This window comes from Lycium ferocissimum, chromosome 6 (assembly GCF_029784015.1).
Source record: "Lycium ferocissimum isolate CSIRO_LF1 chromosome 6, AGI_CSIRO_Lferr_CH_V1, whole genome shotgun sequence".
Lineage (NCBI taxonomy): Eukaryota > Viridiplantae > Streptophyta > Magnoliopsida > Solanales > Solanaceae > Lycium > Lycium ferocissimum.
In genome coordinates, this window is record NC_081347.1 from 4,771,447 (window position 1) to 4,786,996 (window position 15,550).

General features: G+C 32.6%; 1 protein-coding gene across 1 annotated transcript; it reads left to right on the forward strand.

The window, feature by feature from the left end:
- Window positions 1-9,875: 9,875 nt before the first annotated feature.
- On the forward strand, window positions 9,876-13,892 carry LOC132059017 (serine/threonine-protein kinase SAPK2-like). The gene is made up of 9 exons (XM_059451476.1): window positions 9,876-10,344; window positions 10,623-10,697; window positions 11,683-11,784; window positions 12,145-12,198; window positions 12,310-12,402; window positions 12,486-12,578; window positions 12,748-12,852; window positions 13,045-13,143; window positions 13,235-13,892. Exons 1-9 carry the CDS (start codon window positions 10,225-10,227, stop codon window positions 13,511-13,513), a joined length of 1,020 nt encoding a protein of 339 aa, XP_059307459.1. The 5' UTR covers window positions 9,876-10,224; the 3' UTR covers window positions 13,514-13,892.
- The last annotated feature ends 1,658 nt before the right edge of the window (window positions 13,893-15,550 follow it).

Sequence of the window (15,550 nt, forward strand, 5' to 3'; positions counted from 1 at the left end):
CTTGTAAACCCTCGATGTTTAAAAAAATTTTGGGTTTTGATTCTTCAAAGCAGAACTTCCCCCCAATTATGATGGGCAGGCATAACTTCGGTAAGAATTGTTCACAAATTTTGTTGAATTGACATAACATGCTTGTGTTGTTAAATTGTTCACAAAATTTGTAGGATTAGATATGCTTGATGGTGCTATTTTTGTTTTTTTAGATATTCAATTATTCACAAGTTTTATCCGACTGACAATGCTCGCCTGTTTTCAATATTTGGTCGTGAAAAGAGGAGCAACAAAACCATTAATAGGGTCAAGTAAGCATGTGGATGAGTTTCTCCATAAGATCACTTACACAATCGACATACTAATTAATTCTGATGAATTTATAAATTATTGTAAGCCAAATATATTTAACGTACTGCTGATTTTTAAGATTTCAACAAATCAAATTATCTCATTTCAGGATAACATTTGAAATATCAGGATTATATTTGAATGCAACTTGCTGTTTAAAGTGTTCATATAAAGGAGGAGGAGGAGTTTGCTCTGGGGTTCATATTTGCACAAATTCCTTAGACGATGATAAACTTCAAATATCGACTCAGTGCGAAGCCACAAGTTTCGCTACTATATATATATACATATATGTAGATATATATACATATATGTACATATATATATATATACATATATATATAACTGAACATCCTTCTGCATACATAGCTAGGCTCCTATTGACGCTTAGAAAGCACATGAGTGATATTTTGATTAAAATCTACCAAAGTATATTTAATTTTTAGGGGTGAACGAAGTTTTGCTTAAAATCTACCAATGTATATATAATTTTTAGGGGTGAATGAAGTTTTGCATAAAATCTACCGATGTTTTATAAATATTTAGTGTTTTAAAAGCGCCAAATACGCATCCAACTATCGAAAACGACTCATTTATGCATTCGTCAATAAATTTCGACTCATTTGTGTCATCAATCCATAGGAACGACTCATTTTTTCCATCGAACTATGAAATTATTCATGCCACTCATCGATAATAATTTATTTACGCGCACGCGTTACCAAATGACCCATTCATGCCATTTTTCATTAACGCCGGCTTTATAATACTAGATATGACACGCGCTCAATTAGATGCCTACGTCGTTTAATTAAACCAAAACTCTAATTTAAATACCAAATTAATAAAAAACCCAATCCATACACCTTACCCACCCACAACCATAATCTAGTTGGAGGCCGTGTCAAATATTAAGATTGTAAAACCGACTTTTAATGAAATATAAGCATCGATGAGTCATTTTGATAATAGGCGATAAGATAAATGAGTCAAACAATCACGATTGATATGATATAAATGAGTCATTTTTCATAGTTTGATGGCATAAATGAGCCATTTCCTATTTGATGGCATAAACGATAGCTAAACTATTGATAAGAAAGATAAATGGAATCATTTCAATAATGCATGACATATTCGGCACTTTTCCGATATTTAGGGGTTGTTTGGTTAGGTTTCAATGCATGTCAGTCGATTTTGGTTCGGAACAAATATATCCAGGATTATAAACTGGGACTATAATAGAATCTTACTTCTTATATGGGATAAATGATACTGAGATTATGATATACAATTTGTGCCGATTCTAGCTGATACGAATAACCAAATACGAAATATGTGTACTCCAAATTTTATATCAAAATGGACAGACATGCGTGTGGCGCCAAATGCATGCCTTTATAACATAAACTAGTGTACGTACCCGCGCGATGCACGGATCGTTTCGAAAAAGAGAAAAAAAAAAAAGAGGAGAGAGATAATAGAAATCGATGTGTATAAACCATGTGTGGCATATTATAAATTTTATATTCTTTTTTTTTTTTTGGATCAGTCTTATTATAGACAAACATTTTCCTATATAAGATATGTAGCTGCCATTGCTTCTTCAAATATTATACGGTCTTTTGTACTCAGGAGCTAATATTACAATAAGAGGATGTATCACAAACATGATAATTATTGTGGACGTAATTACTCCAAAAATGAAGGAATCTCTGGGAAGTAATATTGTTTGTTGCCTTGGTTTCAAAGGAATTTTTGAAAGCAAATAATATCTCAATCTTCTAGCTGCAAAGCAAAATAGTGCATACAATTTTTTATTGCTAAAAGATCCAGTAGAAGAAATAAAAAGAACAATTATTGAAAGAAATCGACTACACAAGTAAATACATAAAAATCTCAAAGTGGCTATTGATGATTGATTCCGCGTACGTACAACCACAAAAACTCAACTTCCTGTGAATATGTTCACACATCACATTAGATTCAAATTTTATTGCAAACAAACGTTAGTAATGACATGCACGTTGTGCGAATAGTATTAAAAAAACAAATTAACCACATCAAAATATGATGTTGCTCATTTGAGCATATTAAATTTAATTGTTATATCCACTTTCCAAATGCCATATTAATTTTCTAATGTATTATTTTAAATAACAACACAAATGATGGTCATGTTATTCACATCATGCTAAGCAATTCAAAACAATATTTCTGATACAAAAGCTTTTTGCGATTTAGATTATCATTAGCCTTAATTTAGATATGTAACAAAATACATGATTAGGACTAAAGGTACTCAAGAGTTGAATGTTAAAAAAAAATGGAAAATAAAGATTTTCAACATAAACTAAACAAAAAAAAATTTGAGTTAGTAAAACATGTGTTACAACGACACAAGAACACCAACCAAACATTTGCACAATGTCGATTTTCACTCACAGGGTAAAGGAACGCTAAAAAATTTAACACACAACATTTTTATATGAACCAAAGAAAATATGTCTAGCAGAGAGAATCAAATTTATTAGTTCCTTAAATAAAGTCTAGGCCCCATTTATTTAGACAGTCTCATTGACTATCTCATTTATTCATTATTAATTATTTAAGAAAACCATTCACATTCAAATTTCCCCAAGCTTGCAATGAAAAAAAATCTTAACATCAGCATACATGACTAAGAATACAGAGATTTAATTAATAAAAAGACGCAAGCTATATAGCATAATTATTCTCACGAATTAACTACATGCAGATCCTCAACCTAATATTCATTTTAAGACATTTAGCATTATATTAGAGCGTATACCCGCATTAATTATACCACCCGTTTCGCGCGACCTATTACCCCTGTCTTATTTTTTTCCGTATTTTTGTACTTTTTTACCGCCATGCTTGTCAAAATTGATCTTACGATTCTGCAAATGGAAGTGTTGCACACTGCCACATCGGGCGCGTCGGTGCCACGTCACTGCCACGTCGTCATCATCTTCTTCTTCTTCTTCATTTCAAGAAATTAATTAATCCATTTTCCTCCATTAATTACACACACATATTCAATTTCATATTAATCATAAAAAAGCTTATTTTCAAGAAATCAACCAACCCATATTCTTCCTCCATTAACACACACACATTCAACCCATTTTCTTCCTCCCATTACTACGTACATTCAACCCATTTTCTTCTTCCATTAACACACACACACATTCAACCCATTTTCTTTCTTTTCCAATTCATCAAAACCATTATTTGCAAGATTTAACTCATCCTCTTTCTTTTCCAACTCAACACAACCATTGTGTTAATGGCTAAAGAAACAGTAATAGGGATCCAATTAAACATTTTTATTCCACAAAATTCTTATAAATTTTTTTTAGCTTTCCCGCCCACTGCATTTTCCACCCAAATCCATTTCCCCCCTTCTCTCTCTCTCTCTCTCTCTCTCTCTCTCTCTCTCTCTCTTTCACACACACACACACACAAATGACAAAACTGAAGCACAATTGATGCAAAGAATTCTTTGTGTCAATCTTTAGGGTTCTTTTGTGGGGTTACCCATCAAGCCAAAAATGCCTGATTTTGCCAATCTTGAAATTTCCAGTGAATCCAATACCCAAATCCAGGCATTAGTTTCTGACCAAAATTCCCATATGGGGTTCCCTATTTTGCAAAAAGAAGATGAGTTAAATCTTGAAAACAATAGTTGTGTTGAGTTGGAAAAGAAAGAGGATGAGTTAAATCTTGCAAATAATGGTTTTGATGAATGGAAAAGAAAAGAAAAGTTGGCTTGTGGTATGTATGTTAACTGGAGGAAAAAAATTAGGTTAATGTGTGTGTAATGGTTAAGAAAATAGTTTGAATGTGTGTGTTAATGGAGGAAGAATATGGGTTGGGATTTCTTGAAATGTTCTTTACGATTGATGATGAAATTAAATATGTGTGTGTGTTAATGGAGGAAAAATGGACTAATGGATTTGAAGAAGAAGAAGAAGAAGGCGCTGTTAGTTGAGATGTGTAGCACCTTGACGTGGCGCAATATGGCGGAGAGCTGCTGTACACTTCTCAGGTGGTAAAAGATCAAATTTTGATTGCTCATGTCCGTCAAAAAAAAGTACAAAAATACGTAAAAAATAAGGCATAGGGGGGGACGTCCAAGCGCAGCGTCGCCAATAAGGCTATAATTAATCGAAAGATTGGTGCTTTTTACGTATTTTCCTATATGACAACTAAAAATATATATATGCATGAAAGCTCCATTGGATAGCCAAACCAGAACATGCATTAAATTTTAAGACATTTTTAGGTGAAAGAATACCATATATTTCAAAAAAAAAAAATTAAACTGCTAAACATAAAAAATAAAAAAAAATTAAACAAACTTTGATTCATATAAAATATTGAAATAGAAATGTGATAACGGGAACAAACCTTCAAATTCTATTCAATTTTTTTTTGTATTAAGTAACCTAATAAATATTGTATTATGGGAATGCTCTTACCATTAAAGCTTCAAACAATACTCCCGGTAGAGATGCCGTCAAACATTTGAACCCTGACTTAGTAATACTACCAACATAAAATGAAAAATAGTGAAATAATAGTGCACAATAACATGTTAAAATTTATAGTGTAAGAAAAAACATAATGATAAAAATTTAGAAGCATAGAGATTACTACTTTAAATCCTTTGATTATTGCGTTTTAAAAAATGTATATCAGCTTACTTAAGATGCAATTTACTTTTATAGAATAATGTCTTTCCAAGTTGTCCTTTTAAGATACTCCATGGGCATCACTTAATCTCTCACTAAAAACCTCACTTGGAAGTTGGAACAATTACAAACAAATAAATTCCATGCAGAAGAGATTAAAAGAATGCATGACAAAACAATAGTACTCATAGATTTAAAGCCCCCCACCCCCACTCACACCCCCCCCCACCACCAACAAAAAAAAGATTTTCTAGTGAGACCAAAATCTTCTCAGTTCTCGCCTTCTCCCCGGCAAGGAAGATTTTAGACATACATAAAGCTTAGGAAACAAATTCTCTTATCAACGTGCATATTCTTTTTAAAAATTTAGCGGAAAACTCATACTTTTATATAAACTAACAAATGATAAATATCTATCTTTGGCTTACAGTGACAATTTTCATAAACTCCTCATAATTCTGCATCAATCATCTTAGGCTCCTTTGATGTCCACAACAACCATACAAAATATAGTCATTTCGTTCGAAACTTTGCCTAAACCTCCCTCAATTCGACATCATCATATTCACATTTATATACGACATTGTAGTTGAAAGCGAATACAAATATGAACTTGAAGACAATATTAAATGCCTCCGAATTAAATAATGATGTTACAACATTAGCGTATGAAAAATATAAATAGTTGAGTTAGAGGTGGAAATGGGAAATGGGAACGGGGTGAGGCTTGGGTTGGTGCGGATAAGAAGTTATTTATAAATTTTAAAAGCTCGAATGTTAAAGAACATGCAAATTTTTAAACTCGGTTATGTCACGGAAGTTGTAGTTATAAATTTGAAGGGTATGCAGAAACATGGTATTCTTGAGCACTACTTAAAACTAATTGTTCAGTTTTTTTAGGGTAAAACCGTAAAAAAAAAAAACCGAATTCAGATTTCTTTAGTTAATTATTTTTTAATTTTAATTTAAAAATAATAACTACTTATAGATTTTTTTTTAGATTTAAAGTTAAATATAGATTAAAAGACAATAACTAATTAACTATTTTTTGTCCTAAAACTACCAAGTGTCATTATCCTACGCTGACACTTGTCAAAATCTTAAGGCAAACTATCCTCTTTTTAATTATATATAGATCATGAAAGGTTGGCATCGCCCATATAATTAAGGTCACCTGTCCTTTTGCCATTTGTTCCTATAATTTGAAGGAAGCTTATTGTCAACCTGATGATTTCATTATCAGCCAGTTGTTCATGATAATTGCAGATTTGGCTCCATGCATGTCTTCTTGTTACTGTATAATCATCACTACCTTTCATAAATCATCGATATTGTAATTAGCGGTTGAGACAACATTTTCATTAAAGGATTTAATTGTCTACTATATGTTTTCCATCATGAGCGTGACACTTCAAAAACGTATTGGGTGCGTGCACATTTGGCTCGATATATAATAACTCAAGGGTCAAATTCGTTAGATTTATTCGGTCAAAATTAAACAATACGTGTCGTGAATTTGGAATGTAACATGGATTTGGAATGTAAGATAAAGTATATCTATTATTGTGACAATCACATAATTTTTTGTCTTACCTCAACTCAATTCTGTTCCAACCATACCGTGTCTTTTTTGTGAAGAGACGTGATGAAAGGCCTATGCAACCAAATAGAGAGATAGATAAGTAAACGTACGTGAAAATACCTTCATTTAGCTATTTATATTTCAGGATGTACGACGTTGATGGATATTGAAGAGTATATCTACAATTATGCATAACATAAAAGTTCAAAAACAAAAATAAAATAAAATGTATTTGCAATTTTTTTTTTTTTTTTTTGGTGAATCGTATTTGCAGTTTTCTTTTCTTCTCTTTTAACTTCTTTTCCTTTTATTATAGTGTTTGTCATGAGTAATCTCCTCCAATTTTCCTGCTATAATTTGGATGTGTCAATGTAAACTAATTTAGAACAAGTTTTTTCAGTCTACGAATTGGGAACCAATTAACTAAAGACTTATATGCAAATGGGAGATATAAGAAGAACGGTAGAAAACAATTAAGGGTGAAATTGTAACTCAAATAATGACATTGCTAATGAAAATGCAAAATCTATAGAACTCTCAGTGAAAGAGCTAAATCAGAGGGGCGGTTTTAACTAACACAGTAGAAAAAATTACGCCATCATTAATTGTATCTGAACCTATTATCTCCAAAATAACAAATCTTACTGCATGTTTGGCAAGTTCTCAAAATTAATTTATTTTGAAAAGTATTTTCATTAAAAATGATTTTCGAAAAAGTATTTTAAAGAGTGGCAATTTTTAGTTGGAAATCAATTTGAAAATTACTTATATCAATACTAGAGCAGCAAGTTTTGTTCGGTAAAGGTTTCAAAAAATGTTTCTGTAATATGCTACTTTTTAAACTTCTAAATTGGCTTTGCTGCTATTCAAAAACACTTGTTTTTTTTTTTTCTTAATAGCTTGACCAACACCTCAACTCTTTAAAATAAGCACTTTTGACTTTCCAAAAGTTTGACAAAATAGGTTACTTATTGTGTATAATTATATGTAGTTATCTTGTAGTAAATGGCGGAGCTATCGTATTAGATACCCGTTCAGGTGAACACAGTAGCTTCTGCTTAAATCATGTAGTATTGATAGATTCATTAGATATGTATGACTATTTAATTGCAAATCCAGTAACTAAAATGAGCTTTAAGTTCAGGAGCGAATTTAGTGTGTAATTTATATGATGCACGTGAACCAATGATCTTTCCGCAAAATTAAGTATATTTTATGTACATATTTTGTAGAATTGATTTATTAGTACCTGTGCGCACTCATGCTACAGAAAGGCTTAGCGGTGCACTGAGTTGTAAGTTGAGTTATTTACCAAGAGGAATAAGGATCAATTCCGTCGACTTTATAATAGTATTAAAATTCTTTTACACAGCAATACATGTATAGAATTTGAACTCCACTAAAATAATAGTGGTGACAAAGGAGGACCAAACCAAAGGATAATTCTACCAAACCCCAGAAATTTTGTAAAGGATATGGTTACTCTAGCTTGCCAATTCTGCACTTAAAAAGAAAAGGTCGGTCAATGAGTTGTCCAAGCTTTTAGAAGGGGGGTGGTAGACCTAAGACCCACAAAGTAACAGAAGGGTATTTAAACATTTGTTGCTTCACCCATCCTTCACTTTGCATTCGACAATATTAATTCAGAATCTTGAAATTGATTTTCGTGATGCCAAATGTTTTCTTCAATATGGTTGGTTTCATTTTTGGGGGACCCTCCAACCCTCGTGGAATTTTTGTTGTAAATTCATTGGGTATTCAGAACTTATTGGCTCGACTAATTTAAATTCGCATCGCGTATGACCCATTTAAGAAAAAAGGCTCCATATGAGGAATTTCCTTACTTTCAGTGTTAACCCTCCGTGGAATCTTTGTTGTAAATTCATTGGGTATTCAGAATTCATTGGCTCGACTAATTTAAATCTGTGTCGCGTATGGCCCATTTAAGAAAAAAAGGCTCCATATGAGGAATTTCTTTATTTTTGGCGTTTGAACCCTTGACTTCTGATTAAGAGTGGGGAGTGGTGGATATGCCAATAAAGTTTCACATTGATAGCTGAATAGAAAAAAATATAATATAAAGTGTAGGGTTACTCTTAATATAAATGTTAAAAAAAAGGGGGGGGGGGGGGGGGTTACTCTTAATATTGTGAGGTCTTCTTTAGAGAAAAAACTTGCAAGTTTGGCCCAAAACGGAGAATATATACCACACCACGTTAAGTATAAGAGTATCTTTAGATTGTTTTGCTAGAAAAATATGGAATTGGCGGGTGGTGTGAGGGCCGGGTGACTGCCTTCGCCCATCTACGGGTCGATTATTACCGTAGTTTGGAGATGCGTAAACTCAAAAAGAAGCCTATAGGCTTTGGTGGTCATAAATATGAAGATTCACGGTGAATCTCCATATTAGCCCATGAATCTTGGTGATGGGCATGTGGAATTTAGTTCAAGAGAAAAATTATTAGTTGATCGAATAAAGCATCACATTAGTAGTCAAAAAGAAAAAGAAGCTTCATATAAAGTGTAGGGATTCTCTCAATAGTGTGAGGCTTTTGAGATAAACTATATGGATTTGATCAAGACTAACAATATCATACTACGTTAATAGTATCTTTAGTCGGTCATATTAGTCATTTTCTTGAAGGGAAAAAGAATAAGGAATTTTCAAACTTTCCAGCTCTGAATTTCAAATTTTATTCCTTCCCTTGGTACGTGTTTGTAGACTTAATGGTGAAGGTCAAGGTGTTTGTGGTCCAGTTTAAGTCCCTTACAAAAAAATCAAATTGATTGAGACAATTTGTTAAATACTCCATATAAACCAAGTAAAAACCTACCTATACAAGCTTAGAAAATGATGTTGGCCTTCAAATTTCAAGATTTTAGTTTCAGAATGTTGCAAAGAATTTACTGTATTTGTATAACAAACGTAGCTCCAAGGTCATACGGAGACGGATTCAGGATTTAAAATAAGATGGTTAAGCCTTTAAGATCCTTAGCATTGAATTCATTATATTTGTAAAAATATAGGTTCAAACTTACTATTTGAATGTGCCTCCACATAAATTTATGTTTTCCATCAAAAGTGTTGAATTTAGATGAATCATGTAACGCAACTGCATCCGCCTGTGAAGTCACGATGCAATAAACATAACAAAAGGAAAATGTGTACCAAGTTGCTATCCTCTCCTGTTTAAATTTTGGTTTTTTTCCTGCTTAATTATTCACTATTAAAGTTACTCAAAAAAATAGAAGAATCTCAACAGTCCCACCACATCACATCTTCTGTCATTTTTTTTATGTTGTTTTCTCATTTTGGTTCAGGCACGTAAATATTCCATGTCCGTAATATCTTAGTTAAACTCAAATTTCAAACGATTGGAGCTGTTCCACGTGTCTGCCATTTTCTGTTCCTGTCAATTAGCAGTCATGTTCTTTGAAGACTAGCAAGACATGACCAGTTCACTTAGTTACAGCTCTTGTATATATAGTACCCAGAATCTTGAAAAAACCCTTTTCATGTATTTTTGTTTTCAAATACTGAATGCATTGATATGAGGTATTATTGAAACTAAAATAAATAGAATGGAAAGGTTTGAAATTCTGAAAGATATTGGTTCTGGCAGTTTTGGTGTAGCTAAGCTAGTGAAAGATAAGTGGACAAGTGAGCTCTATGCTGTCAAGTATATTGAGAGAGGAAAAAAGGTTTGCTTCATCTCTTTCTCCCAACCATTCACCTCTTCTTCTCTTTTTTTTTTTTTTTTTTTTTTTTTTTTTGTTTCTCACCTGATTTCTGGTACTTGTTTTGGAGCCTTGACTAATCCGATTAACGGGGAAATGCTCCCTAGCAGGATTGTTTTCATTCCTAAGGATCGAACCCGTTGAATATTCATATGGTTGTTATGGAGTATAGTTGTTGTTGTTAATTGTCAAGATTCATTTTTGCTACTCTTTCTTACTTTATTTTGGGGTTGTCCGTGCAGATTGATGAGCATGTTCAGAGAGAAATCATGAATCATAGGTCCTTGAGGCATCCCAACATCATTAAATTCAAGGAGGTAATTATTAATGCATCATTTAATGAAGTTTTTCATAGTAAAATCTGTCCGTTCATAAAAGTTATGGGTTCGGCTGAACTCAATAGTTTTGGCTCAGTCCTAGTATTATGTATATTGAAAAAATCTATTGGAAATATGTACGAATATTAGATTTTGAACCCATCAACTCAAATGTCAGTGAATTCAGTGCATCCGAATCCAGAAAATTCAAATCGTGGATTCCCCTTTGATCATACTAATTTAGTAACAGATAAATTTCTCAGTCAGTGATTGTTTTAAGTTGTAAACTCTGTTGAACAGCCTGTTATACTTATTTGAAGCTGAGATTCCCTTTGTCATGTTAAAAGTGCTAGCTTTTTCAAGATTTTGCCTCTTTAAATCAGATGCCATTTTAGTATTTTGAGTAAGCAAATGAAACCCCCCTTGATGTTTGATTCTTCTCATTTAGTGAAAGCTTGAATATATACAGCTATCACAATTCTCTATGTTCTTAAGCAAATAGGATCATTTTCAAAATATAGATAGCCAATTCAACCTATTTTTATTCTTATATCCTTTACATCTAATAATGCAACCTCGTTCATTTGTTCTGTTAAAGTATGTGATCATCTCATCTAGAAGCTTAAGCTAATAGAGAAGTATTCTTTTATTTAGTTAATTAAATTCTCAATGCGCCCCCTCATGTGCGGTGCCTGATTCTTTTACATTGGCCAAGTGCATGAAATTTCTTTTTCATAATGGTGGTAGTGAGACTCGAATCCAGGACCTCTAGGCTCTGTTTGCTCATCTAAAAGCTTAAATTGATAAAGAGAACACATTTTTATTTAGTTAATTATATTCTTAACAAGTTCGGTCCGAGACCAAGAATAGCTCATCAGATTTCTGTTATGAAGATATCAAGAAAGCAGAGAATCTGATTTTAGCTAATCTGAATATAGAGTTTCTTGGACCAGAATTTTAGATCATGTTTTTCATTATTGTACAGGTATTTCTTACCCCAACTCATCTAGCAATAGTGATGGAATATGCTGCTGGCGGAGAGCTGTTTGAAAGAATATGCAATGCTGGTAGATTCAGTGAAGATGAGGTAACATAAAAATTCTAGATTTTTGTCACATCTTTTAGTTTTAATTTTAGCAAGCAATTATGCTGCTCAGACTCTCCAAAAATGTTACCGCATTGATGTCGAATTCTCCAAAACTGCATTACTTTTGGAGGGTCTGACATGCATGTAGTGACATTTTCAAAGAGACCTAGCAACATAGGTAGGCAATCAAATTAGTTCCTCTTATTCTTGGAAGTTTGAGATACACGTCTATTTTTATTGTTCATAAATCTTATAGAAGTTTGTATACTGAAACTTTATCAAAAAGTCCAATTTTAGTGTCATTGTAATCTGAACTCCTTCTTAATGCAATCTGTCCTGTTTTTGGTTATGATTTTTCAGGCAAGATTTTTCTTTCAACAACTTATATCAGGAGTCAGTTACTGTCACTCAATGGTAAATGAGACCTATGTAACTATGTTAGTTCATTTCAATTGGTTTATGCTTTAATACCCAAATTTACTCCCATATGATGCTTGTGATGTGCAAATATTTTCTTGAATGCAGCAAATTTGTCATAGAGATCTCAAGCTCGAAAATACACTCTTAGATGGTAGCTCAACACCACGTCTTAAAATATGCGATTTTGGCTACTCCAAGGCAAAACATGAACTCTATCCTATGTTGAAATTGGATAATTTTTTTCAAAAAAGCTTCTGATTGTTGTATAATTCATTGTTTAGTCGTCAGTCCTGCATTCCCAACCCAAATCTACTGTTGGAACTCCGGCCTATATTGCACCAGAAGTCTTATCAAGAAAGGAGTACGATGGGAAGGTACGATGATACATAACGATCTTCTAACTATAAGTAACAAACTGATTAATTAGTTTGATAGTATATTATCAATATATATAACTTAAATCCTTTTAACTATTATTTCAATTAATGCATTGATTTGTTGACTAAACTTTATGGTTTGCATGTCATCATTTTGGATGTAAAGCTAGCAGATGTTTGGTCTTGTGGGGTTACATTATATGTGATGCTTGTTGGTGCTTATCCCTTTGAAGATCCTAGTGATCCAAGAAATTTCAGGAAAACTTTGACAGTAAGTTATGGTTCATTTTTAAAAAACACGTTAATTTTCACGTATGGTCACTAAAGGTGACCCGCTATAACAGTAAAGTCATTTAGAAGTTCATTCAATGATGATACATGAAATTAACCTTCTGCAGTTGCCTTCTTGTTTTATTTCCTCTTTTTCTTTGTCTTAAAGATGAAAAATTTTGGTTTGTGGCAGAGGATATTGAATGTTCAATATTCAATTCCTTATTATGTTCGACTTTCGAAGGAGTGTAAGCATCTTTTATCTCAAATATTTATAGCTGACCCTGAGAAGGTTTGTAGTTTTATTTTTCTCTTCAAATTTGTACATCCTCTTTCTTTTTGTTTGTTGAAAATCAGCTAATTCTATGATATTGTATTTGTAGAGAATAACCATAGAAGAGATTAAAAAGCATCCTTGGTTTCTAAAGAATTCGCCTATAGAATTTATGGAAGGAGAGGAAGCAAGTTTACAAATGAATGGAGAAAATGAACCCTCTCAAAGTATTGATGAAGTGTTGGCTATAATTCAAGAGGCAAGAAAGCCAGGAGAAGGGCCCAAAGTAGGTGACTTATTTGTTAATGGAAGCAGTAGTCTTGATCTTGATGATGACTTAGATATTGATGCAGATGATGTGATAGAGACAAGTGGAGATTTTGTTTAAACTCAATGTGGTCAGACTCTTTATCAGATCTCTCGCATATAACGTGAGTTTAGTGCAGTTTTAGTGCATAGAACTGCATAAATTGTGTCATGGAAGCCAAAGTAAAAGCTATGATGAGGATCCTTCTTAGCCATGGATAATGAAAATGGTCTTTTCTCCGTTGCTTAACCATGGTTAAGTGATATCATATATAGTATGTATTTTGACTTTGGTTTGTAACAACTAAGGTTAAATTTTCAGGAAAAAAGCTTGTTGCGCGTAAGTATTTATCCTTTTTAGCATAGTGGTTTTACTCTCTGGCTTTTTTGCCTTTTGTTTAATCTCATGTTATAAGATACTATGTTAGAAATATTCATCATGTATGACCCTTTGTGTTCTATTTAACTCTCTTTACAATTGTAAATATACACTACAAGTTGTTCTTATGTTATGAGCCATAGGTTCTTTGTTAAGTTGATTTTAGTAATGGTGTGATTTGATTAGCTCTGAAGTATTAGACTAAAAAAAAAAAATGCAAAAATAATTTGTCTGTTAATGCATGCAACTATTCAATATTGATTAGTGCAAGAACCATGAGTAAATTACAATCTAAAAACTTTATAAAGAAACATAAGATCTTTGTCAAGTGGGTTATATTAAAGTTTGTGATTTGACCAACTTAGTTCTTACAACGACCTTAAGTTAATATATCATAATAACTATGTTTACAGTCAAATATTCTTAAATATTTAGTGAATTTTTTCACCCATATATAAAATTTGGGCAAAAATTACTGAATCACGTGAACTCATATATTACATGTCTGATCATCGCTTGCCCAAAAGACATTTGTTGGTGTGCATGAGTAATTGAGCATTGTATCTTGATCTACTACTAGAATCATAAAGAAGTAATTACTTATTCGCTAAAACCTTTGTTGATAATTTATTCGATGAATTTTCTTGAATGTTTTTTAAAATGACGGAAAATAAGCAACATGATCGGTGAGAAATGAGAATTATTTAAGTAACGTGGTCAATAAGGATTCATATAACCGATCCAAACTTACTAAGGATTGAGAAAGCATAATTGAGAAGTTTTAATCCAGCAATAAGAGTATATATTATTATAATATCTACATCGAACTCGAACGCAATTGCTTGTTCTACTGCTGAGTGCTGACATCCATTATCTCATGGCGCGTTGCTTAGGGTCCATTAAAGTGGGAAGCGCACCATATTCGAGATTAGCAACCTTTTTTGATAGGTACCAAAGACTACCAGGGATTAGCACTATTATAATGACCATTCTAGCTCCTAGTTTTATTGATCAAAAGCTATGGATGGTATATATTTTTGCTGGAACAGGATAATGAATTTGCTGCTTCTTGATTCTGATGTGTCTTCCCAATAGCCTCAATAATTGATATATGTGCCCGGTGCCCCACTTAAAAGTTAGTAACAAACTTTGCTATTATAGTTGTCCTTAATTATTAATTCTTTGCTTTGCTATAGATCAGGAAGTTTCCATAAATAATGTTAGGGAAGACCTTACAAAATGGGGAAATTTGGCATCATGCAGCAGAAGATAAACATAAACAACATTATGAATGTGTGTTGGCCTTTATAACAACACTCCACGCTTAGTGATAGCGACTTATATAAAATAATTATATAGTAGAGTTGATAACATAATTATACAAGTATTGTTTTCAAACAAATTAAATGATGGGCCAAGCATTGCCAACAGTTAATAGCCGAAGGCAAAAAGGGGAAGATAGGGAAGAGAAGATTAAGGAGTTCACTCCATTCCATAGATAGTGCACACATATCATTCTTTTATTTTCCATTTCTTTCAGGTTGGAAACGCGAGACGAATGTGGTCATACCCAAAAGACTATCACATCAGCAAGACGACGACTTTCTAGTCAATCTTTCCTACACTTCGCATATGAAGAATTTGATAGCAACTTAAATAAAGTGATTGTATAGTAGATATGATAACATAATCACAGTATATTATACTTGTCGAGAATGAGATTTATTTTTATTTTTTATA